The sequence below is a fragment of the Urocampus carinirostris genome, chromosome 10 (assembly GCF_059441175.1).
Source record: "Urocampus carinirostris isolate Australia breed hairy pipefish chromosome 10, RoL_Ucar_1.0, whole genome shotgun sequence".
Lineage (NCBI taxonomy): Eukaryota > Metazoa > Chordata > Actinopteri > Syngnathiformes > Syngnathidae > Urocampus > Urocampus carinirostris.
The window spans coordinates 13,716,776-13,736,717 of NC_142358.1; the positions used below are offsets into that span (position 1 = coordinate 13,716,776).

The following is a 19,942-nucleotide window of genomic DNA, read 5'->3' on the forward strand; positions in this document are numbered from 1 at the left end:
GTCAACTGTATCATGTTACAGTCTTTTGTGGCACGTCCTTTTAGAGCTGAGCTGAAATACTCTATCTTTACACTAGTGTTTGTAGTGTGCATTTGCTTGTGTGTGTTACCAAGACTAACAAACAACACAGAGTCCGTCACGGTAAACATTTGAATGTCGGACCGCTGTCAACAAAGTGCACTTTGTGTGCATGTGTGACTTTTCGACACTCGACCAGGCTCTTTTTAAAATTGAGTTCCACAGAGTCCAAATAAGTGAGGGTCAAAAGTGTAGTTGTGTTTTATTTAATGTGTCACTTGATTGTTTCTGGAGACACACAACTGCCATATTGTCTTTTTGGGGGAAACTTCACATGACACGGACTATATATATATCAATATATGTGTGTCATGTGACTCACCTAGTGACATCACGGTGTGCGACATCACACATGGGTTGTAATAAAAGATGGCTGAGATGCTCCTGCTTCAGGCACTTTTAGTTTGTTTCTTTGGGTGTTTAGGTCTCCTTTCAGGTGAGAATTTTGTTTATTTTCTTTATGAATTCATAATGGAACTTACTATTTTAGATAAAATGGAGACCTAGTTGTTTGAATTTATTTAGTATTGAGAATACATACAATTAATTCGATTGACTCGTAATTTTATAAATCTAGGATTTTGAAATTTGCTAAGTTTAAGGCAAGGAATTGTCTGGTTTCATTTTGATCAAAGCTGATACTAAAAACTAAACCTGCCTTAATTTGTGCTATATCTAAATGTGGCTAAATGCATCATTGAATGATTTGTAAGAAATCTTTATTAACTTTCAAGCAGGTCAGGCACTAGCTACAAATATTTATACGTATATTTTAACAGGCTATTTGGGTTAACGCGACAATTAAAAGGATTTTAAGTCAAATATTTTTGCTTTAACAGTTTGCACATGGTGTGTGTGTGTGTTATGGTGTGTGTGTGTGTTTGTATTTTAAATCGGTCGTAAAATCACTGTTTTAACCATCCCAATTCCCCCAAAAAAGTCAATTTTATATGATTGTGACATCACCGAGTCAAGCTTTATCTGATATTAAACAAAATTTCAAGTATTGAATCTCAAATTATATACTTTTTTTGCCTTATTTTAATCCAATGAATAGCAAGAAAATAAAAAAAGGACATTAGGTTGTATGGACACTACGGGTCAAAATATCCAAAGCTTTATAATAGATTATAAAACCATATTAAATTCAGGGTCAATTGGTGTATTTGCTTTATAATGTCGGATATTTTTAGATGATGAGATTCTCATTTGTAGTCGTATTCCATCCTGTTGTTAGCTACTAGACCAGGGGTCGGGAACCTTTTTGACTCAAAGAGCCATAAAAGCAAAAAATATTAATTTTATTTTGGGAAAGGGCCACACCATATATTATGAGACAAATGTACTAAATTGCTAAACCCGCGCCCCAGACAAAAGCTTTGTCTTCAGCACATTTATTTTTGATGATTTGATAAAAATTATGAAAAGAGAATAATGGCAGAGCCCCTGTCCCAAATTCAACAAACAGACCACTTTAAACTTGTCTCTTTCTTGCAATTACTCAAGATCGGTTAAACTCCTTTTGACCCTTTTATTCATACATATTGGTTTCAAAACCAGATGCAAGCATTTATTTTGTAAAAACGTCACAACATTCTGAGAATAGGGAGCCTTATGTGCTTACCTTTGGCGAGAGATGGGAGGGAATGCTTGTACTTTTTGCATAGCTCCACCCATCCCTCCCACTCACCCAATCAAATGACTAAGTTATCTTCCGGTGTTTTGGCGTATTTACAGTTCTGTGGATTCATCATAAAGTATCTGAACACTGAACACAGATTATATAGTGAACTTTTAAATAAAGGATTCTTTAGCGTTGTACAGCCAAAACGAGTTTTTTTTCCCTTTTTTTGTGTGACACCTTGACTGTAAATTGTAGTGAAAAACGTGCCCTATATATACTGCGAAGTGTTTCCTTCGCATTTAGCTTTGGTTAGGCTTTATGTGTACCTGAATAGGATAGACAATCCCGGTTTTGAACAAGATGGAGAAATTTTGCATGCAATCAAATTGGTCTCTGAGCCACAGATACTCATAGAAAGAGCCATATATGGCTCGCGAGCCATAGGTTCCCGACCCCTGTACTAGACTGTAGTAATTTGTACACAGTTCAGTTATTTAAAGTTACTTCTTTCTGCAAAACTAAACTGACTTCTTAAGGATTTGGTATGATGTGGAAAATATATAAATATATTTTTTTACAGTGAAATTAGTTTGATGTAAATTACTGTGCATTGCTAATAGCCTTGATGAACTATTTTGTATTGAGTATTAGCGGTTAAATTACTGTCATGGTAAAAACTACTGCACTGAGTATAAAGTTTGGTGTATTAAAAAAAAACAAAAATAGCAAAACCGCAAAAATGAATGTTTTAGCCTCATGTGGAATTTAAGGGACAGTGTGTATTATCTGACCACTACACATCCCTGTATTGCGTCATTCAACTAAAAAAGATTTCTAAAAAGCACAAGGAAGAATGAGACTGTAGCTCCAACGATTGCGGACAATGATTTCAGCTCCCCCTGGGTGAGGCTCATGTTATGTCAAATAAATCCAAATTTCTCGACTTACAAGCCGACTAGTTTGAAGTTTAGTAGACAATCACAATAAGGAGATCTTGCAAGAAGGACAAAAAGAGAAGCCTTCGTATAACAAAATCAAAACTGTTCTAAAGGCCCTCCACGAGCCCTTTCTTTTTATTAAATATCCTTGGTTAAAAAAGCAGATCTGCCTTCAAGGGTGTGAAAATGAAAGAACAGCAACAAGATTGGTCGATAGTTGTTTTGATTACTAGATTATTTTTTACTAACAACAGTGCATGATAATCAAGTCACATTTATTTGTATTACCCTTAATTTCAAACTGTCTCAAAGGTCTGCACAGGCCACGGAAACCTGCATGCAGCCAAGGAAAAACTCAAAAACATCAGCTTGAGGAAAATAAGAAACCTTGAGTTGGTAAGAGGTAATCCCCCTTCGAATATGACCAGGCTGCAATATTTGTTGTATTGGGTACCAATACACCCAATATTAGTCAAAATAACAAACTGGCAACCTGTCAAACCTCCTTTGCCAGTGTCCAATATTAAAATAGAAAAAACTTTTCAAAAGCATTTAAAAAAATGCTCGTTGACATGTACTTTCGCTTATTTTTTAAATCAATATTGTTTTCTTAGGCGCAAAAAGTTGGCATGGCATTAATTGATCTTAAGTAGCACAGTAATTGAGTGATATAAATAAATGGGATTACTTTAGTGTGCATTAATGACTTGTAGTGAAAATTAACACTTCAGTAATGTTCAAAATAAATAATTTGTGCTGGTTTCTAATTTGTGATTGCTGACGATTTTATGCAGGTGTCGAGGCTGTCATCAAAAAAATGTGTGACAACGGGGAGGTGGAGGACAAGCCTCCGGCCCCGCCCATGAGAAACACAAGCACCTTCATTGGCTCTTGCGGCAAAGACCCTACCCCCGTCAACCATGGCTCCAAACCCCTGCCCCCTAATCCCGAGGACAAGAAGAAGAAAGACCGATCCATTCGTTTCATCCTGACAGGAGGCGGTGACAAGAGTGAGTCTGAGGGTGGAGGGGCCACACTGGGAGACCACAAATCGGCTGTTAACTTTTACACAGACATCACTACTACAGTAACTAATTCATTCAATGCACAAGCGATTTAAGATGTCTAGCTGAATAGTTAAGTGTGTTAAAAATGCATGTAAATAAATCCTGGATATTTTTTTTAAAGCAGGGGTGAGAGATCACTGTTTGTCTAGAAAGGACTATATAAATGTAATGCATCAAATTATTATTTTTCATTTTTTATTCTTTTAACCCTCCCCCAAACTACCACAATTGCTCTACCTCTTCACCCATGCAATTTATTTTTTAACCAACTACTTATCAATGCCCACCATGATTATACCAGCAAACCATTACAAAATAAATTTCTTCGATGACTGCGTACCAATCTTAACAACTTACGTAGTGGTGCGTTTAAAGTTTTGTAATTCAATAGATTTTAAACTTGCAATTAAAACAAAAAGGGAGCATGGACTTCAGATAAGAAATTCCAGCCTGTCCTAAAGATCCTCCCCTGGGCCCTTTATCTTGATTAAATTTTCTAGCTTGCAAAAGCAGATCCACACTAAAGGATGTCCAAAACAAAAAACAGAAATAAGTTTGGCCGAACCTGAAAAAAACTGGCATTCTATGCAATCTCCTTTGCGGGTGTTGAATATTAAAAACAGAATAAAAGTATCTCTTTTCATCACTTGCCTATCTCCAAACCACGTCCCCATCTCCTTTAGGTAACCTGCTACTCACCACAAATAATATGGACCTTTTTCCTGATAACTACCCGAATCTACCTACCTGCCTACTTAGATTTACTTAAAAAACATTTAGTTTCTGTGGTTTTTCTTCTCACACTCCTTTGAGGCTGTTGAGTGTTTAAATTTTCTGGACCGTAATGCCCTGTCTCTGGAAGACCAATCCTGCCATACGTAGAAATAAACATATAAACTAACAAATACCAACAAATATATGCAATAAATGAACACATAGGTAAATCACTTAAATCCTTAATATATGACATCAAGGCCATTTATTCATGTACTACATTTTGTCATTTATTTTGGTATTTATTTTGGACATTTATTTTGTTGTGTATTTTGTCATAATTCATTTTTATCTAGATTATGGCACAGATCAAACTGGCTGAGCGTTTCACCTGGAGCTGATTTGTTCATTACTGTTCAACAAATAGGTGAAAAGCTTAGAAAACCAGGCCGCCGCCTCATCTGAATAACATTTTGTTGTGACAATATACATGAAAAAAATTCACGACAAAATAAATGACAAAATGCGTAATCAATAAATTTATGTCATATATTTTGGCAATACCTGATTTATTTGTTAATTCATTTTTATGGTATATATTTCTAGGTATTTATACATTTATTTCTATTTATGGCAGGATCATGCATGTGTATGGAAACTTTAGTTTTGTGTTTATTTTGGTCTCGTAACACAGCATACAAAGAACAAATGTCGTTTGTGTTTCAGCATACAAAAAGAAAGAGCGGCCTGAGATTTCTTTGCCGTCTGATTTCGAACACACCATCCATGTCGGATTTGACGCCGTCACTGGGGAGTTTACTGTAAGTGTGTGTATAAATCTGTGCTGGTCTCACGCTGTTGAACTTTTTTTTTCACTTTGAAAATTCCACACGACAAAAGGTCTTTGTTTAGTTTCAATCTTGATCTGCCTCACTGAGCTCTTTGAGCAACTGTGTGTGTGTGTGTGTGTGTGTGCGTGTGTGTGTGTGTGTGTGTGTGTGTGCGCGCGCATGCTTGGCCTGTGTGTGCCTGTGTGTGTTTTTTTTTAATTCAAGTCAGTTCGGTTCAATTGTTTTAGCGTGGAATAAGTCAAGTGTATATGTACTGACCCAGTCTGAGAAGAACTTTGTACAACCTATTTCTGGGATGACAAATAGGGCATCTTCTTTGGTGTGTTTGTGTAGGGTATGCCCGAGCAATGGGCCCGCCTCCTGCAGACGTCCAACATCACCAAACTGGAACAGAAGAAGAATCCTCAGGTATGCAATACAGTAAAACTCTGTGAATCTGGATTCAAATGGACCGTGAAAATTATCCGGACTTGGAATACGACTCTTGAATAGACATATCAAAATGCATAGAAATTGATCAAAATTATAAGAATTTTGACAAAGATCCGGCTCATAAAGTTCGGAATATGCATATTTTTCGTAAGTAATGAATTAGTAATCATCTGGACCAAACTTTTTATCCGGATTTCGCGAACATCCCGATTAAACTGAATCTCAATTAACCGAGTTTTACTGCACATATCTATTATAACTACAGTCCGACTACCTACCTTTTGTAGCTCGCAAAACAAAAGTAACCAACATCACTGTCAAAATACTTAATGTACATGGAAACACCATTAGAAATGACTGTAATTATGGCAAGAATTATGTGACTGTAGCATTTCTATCTCGTGTTTAGAAATAAAGAAATAAATCCCTCGTTTTTCACAGAAGTCACATTCCAAAAAGGATCCGCAAAAGTCAAAACCCACGAACCTGAAACTTTTATTTATTTATTTAATACTCAATTATACATTAAAACCAAAGAACAAACCCTATTTATAGGCTTGAGCATTTGCTTGACAAATAAAAGTACTGCACTTTACATCTTCCTTTTGGTGCTTTCGTGGGTCCAGAGCGTTTTGCTGACTTGATGGCTTATAGAGAAACTGGAAATTGATAAAGATTTGCGCTGACAAAATGAAGGTTGGTCAAGCTGTTTTATATACCTGTAAAACCTTGACCCGGCCTGGAGAGGGATGGGCACCGCCAGGCTGTACTTGCCCAAGACACACCACAGGAAGAGGTCCCCCAACAACCCTTGCGGTTAAGATCTGTGAACTGAGAAAAAGAAACAGAAACAGGGAGAAAAGAGGCAGTGATTGTTAAGCTAATCAGAATAAAGAACACAATACATGATGAAAACCCGCGAGTAGGAGCAAAACCGCTAAAAGTAAACCACAATACGGCGAGGGATTATTGTAGTGTTGGGATTTCTGAGTCAGCCAATTGCACTTACCTCCGATTTCCCCCAAAATAAGCCAAATGTTCTCTCTGTAAAATAACAATCAGTCTCATAATTTTGAAGAAGCTACACTTTATTAATTTGCTGTTCATTGATATGACGATAAATTACTCATTCGGTCAAAAAGACACACATTCATTGATGAAAACACAATAACTTTGTTTATTGAAAAGTAAAATCAAAAATAAAATAATTTCGACAACATTGAAATCAGTACAACTCTTTTAGTTGAATTTAGGAATTTTGTACCTCGGGGGGTTATGGAGTGTGGGAAAGTGGTGTGTTCATTAGGAGAATTGGAAAAAAAGGATGAGGGGAAATAAGAAGACATTTTCTGCCAAAGACAATAATTTGGAATTTATTTAGAGTTTCAACTGCCGATTATTTTAATAATCAATAAATCGGTCGATTATTTTTTTCATTAATTGAATTTTAAAAGACACATTTTTAATTTCCTCTTTATTCAAATATTAAAGTTTTAGACGGATATAAAAATAGTGCACTAAACTACAGAATATTCCTAATACAAGCATGTCCCCTCAACGTCACAACGAAATTCAATGCACTCTTATTTGCATTGAATTAATGTGCTGAGTTGTGCCTAAATTGCGCGACACAATGAATGGATGATTAAATCTGTTGCCAACTCTTTAAATAACCGTTTCTAAGCTATTTTATCGATTCAGTGTTGCAGCCCTTGATGTATCCACACAGGCATATTCAGCCTATCCTGCCCAAATGTACCAGAACAACATTTCTGTTTTCCTTTGGTTTGTGACGATAGCTGGGAAACGCGCAATCCTTTTTACCGTCCGGGTTGGCAATGGTACTCCTGAAATCCGGGCAGTTTGAGTCTTTTATGTGACCTTTCTGTAGGTTTGGAGTATTTATATACATCCCAGTAGCAAGGGAAGCTACTCTACATGAGGGTCACACAATTAACTAACTACCATGAATGCCTTGTTCTCCCAGGCTGTGCTGGACGTTCTCAAGTTTTATGACTCTAAGGAGACTAGCAATAGCCAGAAATACATGAGCTTCACAGGTACCCACAGCCGCACACACGCATATACAAAAACCTTACTGATGCCGTAATATGACCTTTTGTTTTCTCGCAGACAAAAGCGCAGACGTCTTCGCGTCGTCCACCACAACGGTAAGAAAACATGATCATCTTAAGTGCACTAGAATGCATCATCAGGATCTCTCAGTGGAACCACTGTATTTGTTTTTATGGTTTTGTCAATGGGCAGCCGACAAGGTGACAATGATCGAGGACAAAAAGCGATGACCAAGAAGTTTTTGTTGTTTTTCACTGCAATGTGAATCAGCACATTTGATCTCCTTGCTTATGCAGCTTGGACACAAGCCCAGGAACTGTTTAAGCATCCCTAGCCTTCTAGTGCACTCCTCGCCCTCCTTTTAATATTCCTATGTTCTCAATTTTTAAATGTTTTGTATACTTGTCACCTAAATTCTTAGCCTTCTAAAGTAATTGTCTTCTTGTTTATGAGTTCACTGGTATCCTTGTGTGCTATTACGCAACTGACGAGGATTGACAAGTAAACATAACAGAAGGGCGAAAAAACAAACCATGGATGACCAACAGTAAGTAACATTACAGGTTTCTGATGACATTTATCTTTCTCTGCGTGCCGCAGATATCTAATAGCATCTCAGAGACACCAGCCATCGCCACAGTCTCTGAGGACGAAGATGAGGATGAAGCCGAGCCGCCGCCCGTCATTGCTCCACGGCCTGAACACACCAAATCAGTAAGGGCACACAAACAAGTTGGAGGTACAGACACATTTACAAAAGAGAGAAAATGAATTCTAAACGTAGTTATTGTTTTCAAATTTAAGGCTTTAAATTATTAATGTCGCTTTAACTCTTGAGTTAACACCTCAACATTCCTATGCCTAAACTGTTGAGAAGCAAATACGTGTCTGTATGATGTCACCAGTCCCTGAAATATGTCATGCCATATATCATTGGAAAGCCTAAAATCTCTCTTGGGATTCAAGATATCCTGAGCATTTCAAAATGTAGTCGTCACAGAAACCTCACGATCAGTCTCCAAGCAAAGTTGTTACCCTAGCCATAGAAATAGGCCGGACTTCCATCCTCGCTGTTGCTTTTTCTCTCGCTGCCGCCTGAGTCAAATTCTGGACTTAATAACAATCTATGGAGCACTTCCTGGTGATCAGCATTTCTTTGCGTTCTTCTGACTTTCCTCAGAGTCTGATTTAACTGATGAATTTATTTTCAATGTAACGAGCTGCTAAAAGCTAGCTGTAGCTGTAATGTTCAGAGATTGTTTTGATTTGGAGACATTGACTCCATGCACGAGCAGAGATGCGCACACAAACAGTCATGCCCACCTAATACACACACACACAATCTGCCTCATGCAGGAACTTGCTGTTTGCTCTCTCCGACCACAATAAAAAATATGTTAATATCAATGACAATAAAGACAATTCAATAAAAAATTCGCAAAGAAGTGAAGTAGTAGAGCTTTAACTCAGTTAAACTTACTCAGAGGTAAAGCTTTAAATCAGCTAAAAGTCAAAGCCTACAGCTGTTTTAAGTCTTGAACTAAAGCTTTAGAGCTTTAACGCTTAAGTCAAAGTAACGATTAAGCTTTAACTCCAAATTGAAGCTTAATAGTTTGACAGTAAAAGTGAAAGGTTAAAAGTTGCTTTAGTTGTTGAGATAAAGCTGCTTCAACTCTAGAGGGAAAGGTTTAGAGCTCTTAATTATTTAGTTAAAGCAGGTTTAAAGCTTTAACTCAGTTTATTGTAAAGCATTCCAACGTTATGGCTCTTAAACTGTTAAAAGTCTTGAATTCAAGTTTGTGAGCTTTGTTAACTTTTGTGTTTATTCTGGTGTAAAGTTTAACTCGGGGTCAAAGCTTTAACTCTAGAAATCACTAAAATGAAAGAAGAAACGAATCGTCATACTCCACAAAAACAAAAGCACAAAAAAATAAAGTCATGCCTATAAAACCAACCAACAAACAGACACACAAAACAAACAAACAAAATAATTTGCTCTAATTAAAAACCAAAACATTGGCACGCAATAGCACACACAATTAAAACTAAACACAAAGTTAATACCGTCACAGAACAGTGTGCATGCACTAAGTCAAAGCAACTTAAAAGCAACATATATTGGGTAAATATACATTAAAAAAAACGCACAGACAAGCGTACACAAATTAAGCACTAACAGGCATCAGCTAAAAACAAATGAACACACATAGTTGCCTTCAGACATGTTGGCGGTTGACTGGCTGCTGCTATGGAACCCTGCAGCACCTCCTTGGTGATGACTTTATTGGACCTGAATGAAACACATGCACGCCTAGACACACATTAAAGCTTTAAGACGAACTTTCGACAAAGATTTACATTGTGGGAACTTAACTTGTTTTTTCACCATGTGACTATAGTTTGGCTTCCTTGGGGTGAAACACAAATAAAAACATTCAAAACCCAAATCATTCTTAAAAATGCAAAACGTGGATGAATAGTAATTTTTTTTTGCATAAAATTTCTATATATTTAATCATTATATTCAAATAATTTTCTGAGATATTGCATTTTGAAGAAGGCATTTCTTGACTTTGTCATCCTGAGCCCCACGTCATCGAAGGAACACCAGCACCCTGGCCAGTGTCCATATTGTTTTAATCAGTTGAAGAGGTTAAGAGTGTTTTAAGCAAAGTTTCAGTAGTATTTGTGGTGAATGCCTAGGCATTGTCTCAGATGGATGCAGTAATGGTATAACAAGGCTGAGCAGCCCAAAAGGGGCTAATGGGCAACAATAACACAAGAAAAAACGCAAGGCTGGTTGACCAAAAGACCCTCAGTGAGCATCCAGGCTAAAAAGGAACCAACAATGAAAAGAGGCAACGGTCACAGTGACAAAAGCGAAGCCGGACAGTAAAAAACCAAGGGGCACGGTAAAACTGGAGCCAACACCTAATTATATGGGCAAACAATAAACAGTTGGCAGCAAATTAGCGCCAACCAGTAGCAAACAAAACAGGAAAGCCCTCTGCAGCCCCAACGCTAAGGGTGAGCTAGCCGGACAAAATTGTATCAACCGCGACACAAGCAGACAAAAAAACACAAACGAAAAGCCACAATCGCATATCTAAAAGCAAGCGAAGGCAAAGGAACGCACGCTGGATTGGCGGTAGGCAAACAGACCCAAAGAAGCTTTTGAAGAGCAAAGCTTGTGAAGGGCGAAGAACGCAACTCCGACAAACCGGTCACACGGCCCCCAGCTACAGGGTAAGCAACGTTCTATTTTATCTTAGCAGAAATAAGCGGTATGCAATCGATGTTCACTTCAATGGTGTCTGTTTCAGAGATGCCTCACATGCTGTGTTAATAGGATTTGCCATTTAGAAAGTGTTGTATTCCTTCAATGATGTCACCGCTCTAGAGGAATCAAGCCAGTTGGGTCAACTTCGAGTCACAATCTCTCAAGTGCCCTGGCATGTTGAATATTTTGCAACAAATTTGCATGATTGATATATATATATATATATATATATATATAATTTGGGAATACCATTTCAAAAAAATGCACACATATTTTCATTGAATGTAAACATCGGAATGTTGGTTGTCAGATATACACCCGCTCTGTGATAGAGCCCCTTCCACCTCCTTCCACCAAAGACGCGGCGACCTCCCCTATTGTGGCACCAAACTCTTCCACGACGTCGGCCACGGCCGTCACCCCGCCCGGTGTCCCGGCCACTGATGCCACCCCGCCCGGCAGCCCCCCAGGAGCCGCCCTCGGGCCTTCCCTGCCCCGCCCTCAAGACAAAGGACGCAAGAAGAAGATGTCAGATGAGGAGATCCTGGAGAAGCTCAGTAAGTTTGACTTCCTATTTAAAATCATCAGTGGAATTGAAAAACCTTTTCCCAATGCAAAAAAATGTAAAAAGATGCATTATATAAAAGTGAATATTTGTACCTGTATACTTTCCTGAACCGCACATGACTGTTCAGACGTGCTCAGGCCGCCCTCTGCTGGTAAGATGAGGACACTGTGTGTATCATTTGAAAGGCCCCCTAACCGCTCCTCGCACTGTTCCCGCCCCTTTTATCCCCTTATTTGATTAATTAGTCGTCGAGGGTTTTGTCGAATATTTTTCTAGCGTGTTAACTTTTTTCACTAACAAAGCGTTCTACTTTGTGTCTGTTTTTCTTACTCCTGTATATATATATATTTTTTTATTTTTGTATTGACATTTTTGAACTGTTCTTGATTTTAAATGTAAGACTGCTGTTCAAGTTTTAAGGGACAGTGTGTATTGTTTGACTACTAGAGGTTGCTGTATTGTGTAGTTCCATTAAAAACGAGTGTTAAGAAGCATAAGGGAGATTATAAACTACAGAGACTCAAAGTGAGCAAAATACCGCATTTTACTGCTAATTTTCCCCCCCAGCCTTTTTTGAGGATTTTGGGTACCCATAGCAGCAAGATGGCAGACAATATGTCCGCTCCCTTTAGGTAAACCTTATGTTTAGGTAAATGCTAATTTCTCAATATACAAGTATTTTAAAAATGCGTGTTTATGTAATCCTTCATGATTTTTTGCTCATTATTATTAATGTATTGATTTTTTTTTTCTAAAATTCTACCAGTACACACTGTCCCTTTAAATCCTATTTCATTCTTTGTTTCTTCTCTGTACATCTTCGGTTGGTCTACTATTCCATTACTAATATTTGTAGTTCATTTTTTATTTTTTTATTTTACCAATATTATTTCTGGTTATAGGGATTGTATTTTATTCTTACATTTGTGGAAGCAATTTCTTTGCTTCTTGTTGTGACCACTTTCCGACTCTCTCCTCCTCCCTCCTGGTCGTCATGTCAGTCAGCATGCCAAAGAGTGTCATGATCAGAATAATGGACACAAACTTACTGCTCCATTATCTTAATTTTATCCATTAGAGATTTTTTTTTAACTTCTAATAGTTAATGACCAATTCAATGTCTGTGACGCAGGGACCATTGTGAGTGTGGGAGACCCAAAAAAGAAATACACTCGCTTTGAGAAGATTGGGCAAGGGTGAGTGAATCTCTGGTGATGTTTTTTCTTTGTTCTGAAAGCCAAACTGACATTTCATGGATGGTTTTGTTGTGCTAGTGCTTCTGGGACGGTTTACACGGCAATTGATGTCGCCACCGGACAAGAGGTACGTTCAAGGATTTTAAGGATAATCTGTTATGCATTCATTGATGGGTAGAACTTTGACTTGAAATGTCAAGAAGGTAAATGACTTCCCTGAAACAAATCCTTTTTTTTGTTGAAGTAGTTAGTAGGTTAGATAATTATTTGGGTAATTGGCAAGTATTTTTGTCAGATCCAATTTCATTTTGTTAGCTTCTATTTTGGCTAGTTTGCAGTACAAGGCAGACAGGTTAATAGTTGTTTATTGTTAAAGTGATTGTTATTTTTTAAGTAGTTTCAGTATTTTCAGTATAGTTGGCTCCTTAATTTGGTAACATTTTAGTTTAAATATAGTACTGTTATTCATTAGTACAATTTAACATTAGGTTAGTAAGTGTGTTGTCCTTTCTTGATTTCAATAAAGATAATCCAGTAAATGTGTTTCTTCATCTGCTCAGTTAGTATTAGTTATATACGTAGTTTGTATTTCGTCACTTTGTCTTTAATTGATCATTTGCTTAGTGATCGAGTTGGTTAGTTATTTGTTCAGTGAGTTGGTTAATTATTATTTTGTTAGTTTCTCACTAGTGCTGTTCTAAGTTTAAAAAAAGGCAGTTTATAAAATTTGCTATGTCTTTTTAATGTACAGTGGAACCTCGGTTCTCGACCATAATCTGTTCCAGAACCCTTTTCGAAAACCGATTTGGTCGATCACCGAAAATCGTTTTTCCCATTAAAAGTAATGTAAAATCGTTTTAATCCGTTCCAACACCCTGAATGATTAACATGAACGTAAACATGAAGCTAACCCAGGCTAATCGTACGTTCGCGTTAGCCTAATCTTCCGTACGAAAGATTACGCTAACATGAACGTTTAAAAATAAAAAAGGATTATGAATAGGATTTCTTACCTTTGTGGTGGACGGTGGGGAGAGAAAAATCATCAAAAGTTTTTCAACCTCTTCCAAAACTTGCGGCAGTTGCTTGCTTATAGCGCTAACTTCCTTAGCCGCATCACTCGATTTCACAGCCTCCTTATTCTTTACTATCGTACTGATAGTAGATTTAGCCAAGCTGTATTCACTAGCAAGATCGGAAATTCGTACACCTCTTTCATATTTAGCTATTATGTTTTTCTTAAAGGCAATAGTTGGACGAACAACTTGTCTTTTTTCACCTGTCCTGCTTGCACCGACCTTCTTCGGAGGAATAATTAGGGGCTAAAACACCAGTACGCCGCTCAGCATCGCACCCTAGTGTACCGGCGTTCGAACTCTGATTTTTTGAACGAAAAGCGAAGCAAGAATTTCTCAAAATTTTTGGTCGAGAAACGATTTGTTTGAACTGAGAGGCGTGCGAAAACCGAGTTTCCACTGTACCTACAGATAACCGTCTCAGAAAATAAGAATACTGTAATGAAGTTCTCTATTTTCTGTAATGCAAAATGAAAACTACGTATGACATTTTTTTTTCTCAATTGCATCACGGAAACTAAATTCGTTCAGCGGAAATGAGTTTGTTTGAGTACACGTTTCGGAGTCAAATTAGACGTGCATGTGCGCCAGGTTGCCATCAAGCAGATGAACCTACAACAGCAGCCCAAGAAAGAACTCATCATTAATGAAATCTTGGTTATGAGGGAAAACAAGAACCCCAATATCGTCAACTACCTGGACAGGTGAGCTACTTCTTCCTTTGCTCTTGTTTTGCAGCACCACCAAATTATATATACGTCACATCACGTTTCGCAATCGTTCGATATAGTTACCTGGTGGGTGACGAATTGTGGGTGGTAATGGAGTACCTAGCAGGCGGATCCTTGACGGATGTTGTCACAGAAACATGCATGGACGAAGCACAAATTGCGGCTGTATGCAGAGAGGTAAGAAAAAAGAGCTAAAATGAATCAAAATAACTTCCGGGAGTATTAATACTCTTATGACTTGATACTAATAATGATTCCTGTTGCTCCCTAGTGTCTTCAAGCACTGGAGTTCCTTCACTCCAACCAGGTCATCCACAGAGACATCAAGAGTGACAACATCCTACTCGGGATGGACGGATCAGTCAAGCTCAGTCAGTGGACAATGTTTTTAATACTGCAATCCCTTGCTATAATACAGTTTACTTTTCATTGTTTTGCTACTTGATAAAATTTTCATTGTGCATGGGTTTTGCATTCTATTTGACGACACAAGCAATTCAGTTACCTTGATCTGTGTTTTGTCGGGTTGGTTGCATCGAATAGGTTTTAAAGTGTAGTAGACACTCAAAATAAGGAGATAATACTTCAATGAAGTTTGAACTTGCCAGAAGAACAGGAGCAAACTGTACAACAAAAAAACTTCCACAATTCCTATTCTCTCCTAAAAGCCGCCCAAAATAATGAACTCTACCACCATCAGGATTTGTATTTATTATTTTTTATATTTTATTCTGTTTTAGCTAAATCGGGCAAGATTTAATAATAATTCTATTATTCATACAACTGAAACCTTTTAAAATATGATTGGTTTGGGATTTAATACAACAAAGTGCAACCAATTCTGAAAAGTGATGTTCAATATTAACAGCTCTGTGCATGGTTATAATTAGTTTATTTAGTCAGTTTGTTAGCTTGGTAAACATTCCCCTACTACACATTTGATTTGTTAATTAAAATGTTATTTATTAAGTTCATTTAGCAAGCTAGTTTATTTTTTTGTTTGATACCTTCTTGTTTTTTTTCCGTTTGTTTGGAACCTTATTTTCTTAGTTTTGGTTTGAAGTTCGAAATATCCATGATCTAAATGATATGCGGGTTTAATATGATTATTTGTTTTGTTTGACTGATATTTACTCGTTTATCTCATCGATCAATGACCTGCATGTTTTATTTGACTTATTAGTTTTTGGTTATCGAGTTAGTTTAAAATAGAATTGCATTGTTTGATAAATAAAGTTGGGGTCCGGGATTTGAAAAATCTGTTATTCTCTGCCGCCATCACCTGGATTGCAGTCTTGGGCAGCCTGTTCATGATTTGCATGATAGTACTGTGCATGCATTTTTAGATGCCCTTGTATGAACTCTTCTTCTTTTATTTTTGAAGGTTTTGGTTCACATTTGGACTTGAATAGAAACAGGTCTTGTCTTACTTTTTGCAATGTTATGCTACAGTGACAAATAGAAGAAAAAAAAAATCCTGCAGGGATGAGCTTGACGTCTCTCTCCAGCACTCACCCCAGACTCTTTTCCTCAACCCTGATATTTTGCGCCCTAAACAGCTCTGATAAAAGTAAAACGAAAGAAGAAAGGCGAAATGGAAAAGTGCTATCTATATAAGTATCCCATTTATAAGCACCAAGTCAATGAGGGCAGTGGTATTTGTTTTTGCTAATTTTAACCAGTAGGGGATGCTCTAATCCCTTTTAAAATATTTCACGATGTTACTCAATTTGTTTTCTACGTCGACATAAACTTGATATTCACACACTTTTTGTGTTGTTGTTTTTTTTTTCGTCTGCAGCCGACTTTGGCTTCTGCGCTCAGATCACTCCGGAGCAGAGTAAACGGAGCACCATGGTGGGCACACCCTACTGGATGGCTCCCGAGGTGGTGACCCGCAAAGCCTACGGACCCAAAGTGGACATTTGGTCCCTCGGCATTATGGCCATCGAGATGGTGGAGGGCGAGCCGCCGTACCTCAATGAAAACCCGCTAAGAGTATGCAATTTTTTATAGAAAGGAGTCATACATTGAAAATATTCCTAGTGCATGTTTTAGATTCCTTCTTCCCACTCGTTCCCTGAACACCATCAAATATACCTATTATATGTAGCTACTTCTGAAATTATTTTGATTTGATAAGATACATATTTTTTTCTCAGAAATTGGTTGTCATTGTAAGTTATAGTATATATGCAAGTGTATAACTTCGACTTTTGGTGATATCATTTATTTTAATTGTCAAACACATCTACCCAATGCAGATTGTAGTTGATCTAAACTTAGTAGAAAGGAGTTTTAAAATGCTTTTGTGTGCCAGGCATTCAGTGTCCGCTACTAAATAGGTGTGATGTTGCATCCAGGCACTCTATTTAATCGCCACCAATGGTACGCCGGAGCTACAAAACCCTGAGAAACTGTCGGCCATCTTCAGAGACTTCTTGAATCGATGCCTGGAGATGGACGTAGAGAAGAGAGGCTCAGCTAAGGAATTGCTGCAGGTAAAAAAACATCTAAAACTCAGAGTTCTTATTGACGTAAAACAAATGTTTCTATTTTTTGGAGGGAATCAAGTCCTAACATGAATGAAAACGATTTTGAGTTTCTTATTGTCATGCCAAAAGATGGCAGCAAAGCAATTTTTTCAAAATTAGGATTACAATTGTCATTATTAGGAAAAGGGATAAGACCGGGCCGAAAAAATGGAGTTCGACCAACCCTGCAGCAAACCCAAATTTTGATATTTTATCGGGAAGAGGGGGATTTCAACCATGCACACGTGGGCTGCGAGGGCCACACAAAATCCATCGCGCGACTCGCCCACAAACAAACAGAAACAAGCCAAATGACAAATGTGTCATGAATACAACGGTTCATGGAAGACGAACACATGATTATTTTGGAACTCACGGAACAACCTACGTGGCATGTATACAACTGATTTCAATACCATTTTGTCGCTGCCGTAAACAAGCAGTGGCGCTCGTTCCGAGAACAATAGCTACATCTAATAGTGGTTACAATAATTACATTCAATAAATTACAGAAAGGATAACTTTTTTTAAGAAATGTAATCGTCAGAGAAACCCGGCATGAAACTAAATTCAATGATAGACATTTAAGGCCAGACCTGACCTTAATTCCGGGTCGGCCGGGTTCGGGCTCTGGGCCTGAGATCTTACTTCTAATTAGGATAAATACCAAAGTGGTCCCATTCCACCATTTATGTCAAAGTTGTGGCCCAGGGGCTGGATGTGGATCGCGATGTTTTCTACATCTCTTTTATGATCTCGATTCTTTATTATATCATACACCAGGAATCCTTCTTTCACTGTATGATACTGCTCCTTGAAGAAAGTGTCGTTTATGGTTAATTGATGTTTTTTTGGACTTGTATTAAATCCCAAACCAATAACATTTTGAAAACTTTCAGTTGCGTGAATGATAGAATTGTTATCAAATCTTTTCCAATTTAGCTAAAACAGAACATATAAAAATATAGAAAATGATATACATAAATACTGATGGTGCTTGGATAACAGTGGCTAGCGTTGCTGAGGCAGCTTCTGGCATTGGTTTTCTCTATTTGAAAAAAATAAAAATTTATAATGAATGCACATAACACACAGCAAAAAATATTATTTTGAATAGTGAACACCTATTTAGCTTAACCATTTAGCTGTTAGCTTTAGTATTTGTATTGCTATTATTTTAGGGTTGCTAGCTGCGGCTAGCACAACATTGGGAACTAGCTTTGCTTAAGCAACCAACATGACAGACACTGACACTAGCTGTATTAGCATTAGAAACTGGCCTTAACAACTACCTCTTGCATCTATCCATCCATTACCTGCTCTGCTTATCCTCAGTAGGGTCGCGGGGGTGCTGGAGCCCACCCCAGCTGTCTTCGGGCAGTGGGCAGGGCACCCCCTGAACTGGTTGCCAGCCAGTTGCAGGGCACACAGGGACAGACAATTCGCTCTCTCATTCACAACTAGGGACAATTTAAACCGGCCAATTAACCTGACATGCATGTTTTTGGAATGTGGGAGGAAACCGGAGTGCCCGGAGGAAACCCATGGAAGCACGGGGAGAAGATGCAAACTCCACACAGGATAGTTTGCTCTTGCATCTAATGTATCTCAATTAGTTATTATTATTATTATTAGTGATATTGGAAAATTGAAAAAAATGCACTGTAAAGAAATCAGCCCTGCAACTGCAATCAGTTCAGGGTGTCCCCTGCCCACTGCCTGAGGACAGCTGGGAAGGGCTCCAGCACCCCCGCGACCCTACTGAGGATAAGCGGTGTAGATGATGGATGGATGGATGGATGGATGGGGAAAAAAAATCACGTTTTCCCTGATTTTAGGTAATATCATTTGATTTTTGGCTGTTGGCAGCCTGAACTGAGCTGTTCTTGGCTTTACTGTTTGTATTGTATAAAATTGCTTTAGGGATCATCAGCTGTGATGCGCACAATATTAGCAACTAGCATTAGCAGCTTCTTCATTTTCAACACTCCATCAGTCCGGCCCTCGGCCCATAATAAAATTTTTGTCTTTTCATAATTTGTCACCATTCAAAATAAAGACTACGATATAGTTGGACAGCGATTACGTATATAGTATTTACTAATGCGCTGAAAGAAAAGGCGAATGAGAGCTAGGTTTTGAGAGCACCCGACTTGTGCCGAGCCTGCTTTTGGAAGTGAATGAATCAGGCCAAAACCCTATCTTGTTCCCTCTGAGATGCATTTTTTTTCTCTTGTAATTGGTCAATATGTGTTTCTGGGGATTCTGTGTTGTTGCCCTTAAATTTGTAATGCATAAAAAAGGTTAAAATAGTTTTGTATTTGATCATTTTTGTAGAGTTTTTTTGAAATTTTGATCTATATTTCCCGTGTTTTTCAGAATTTATGTGTTTTTACTCAGAAACATTGATTTGCCTATGTGAAAGAGCTTTTATAGTATTTTGTTGAAATACTTTGCTTTCTCCACTCTAACATTCGTTGGTGAAGTAGTGGGGAGACTGTTGAACCCATCAGAATGCACTATCCAAATCAGTGTTTCTGGCATAGTGAGTAAAATAGTGTTATAAGTAGCATTAGTACCACTGAATGCGTAGTGTCCACTACTCTTGCAATTCTGGTCAGTGCTGTTTGATAGATAAAACATTGCATGCATTTCTAACCTTATCCACCTCACTCAGTTGTACATAAGGCACACTGGGTTTTAAGGCACACTTGGAAACATCCAGCCAAATTGGGGATATAAGCATCCCTTTTAGTCTGGAAAAAACAGCACTTTAG

At 37.9% G+C, this 19,942-nt stretch overlaps 1 protein-coding gene across 4 annotated transcripts in view; it reads left to right on the forward strand.

Annotated features, from left to right (window-relative positions):
* Positions 1 to 19,942, forward strand: part of pak1 (p21 protein (Cdc42/Rac)-activated kinase 1) — a 34,257-nt gene that overhangs the window by 13,220 nt on the left and 1,095 nt on the right. For 2 of the 4 annotated variants that reach the window (XM_088345319.1, XM_088345321.1), the window contains 15 exons: positions 3,435 to 3,650; positions 5,148 to 5,242; positions 5,606 to 5,680; positions 7,692 to 7,764; positions 7,838 to 7,875; positions 8,381 to 8,494; positions 11,371 to 11,617; positions 11,756 to 11,779; positions 12,761 to 12,824; positions 12,903 to 12,951; positions 14,492 to 14,604; positions 14,691 to 14,808; positions 14,903 to 15,002; positions 16,433 to 16,629; positions 16,995 to 17,132. In XM_088345319.1, coding sequence (XP_088201445.1) covers positions 3,435 to 3,650; positions 5,148 to 5,242; positions 5,606 to 5,680; positions 7,692 to 7,764; positions 7,838 to 7,875; positions 8,381 to 8,494; positions 11,371 to 11,617; positions 11,756 to 11,779; positions 12,761 to 12,824; positions 12,903 to 12,951; positions 14,492 to 14,604; positions 14,691 to 14,808; positions 14,903 to 15,002; positions 16,433 to 16,629; positions 16,995 to 17,132 — 1,661 coding nt within the window. The remainder of the gene's footprint in view (positions 1 to 3,434; positions 3,651 to 5,147; positions 5,243 to 5,605; positions 5,681 to 7,691; positions 7,765 to 7,837; positions 7,876 to 8,380; positions 8,495 to 11,370; positions 11,618 to 11,755; positions 11,780 to 12,760; positions 12,825 to 12,902; positions 12,952 to 14,491; positions 14,605 to 14,690; positions 14,809 to 14,902; positions 15,003 to 16,432; positions 16,630 to 16,994; positions 17,133 to 19,942) is intronic. The other 2 variants (XM_088345322.1, XM_088345320.1) reach the window with 2 other exon arrangements.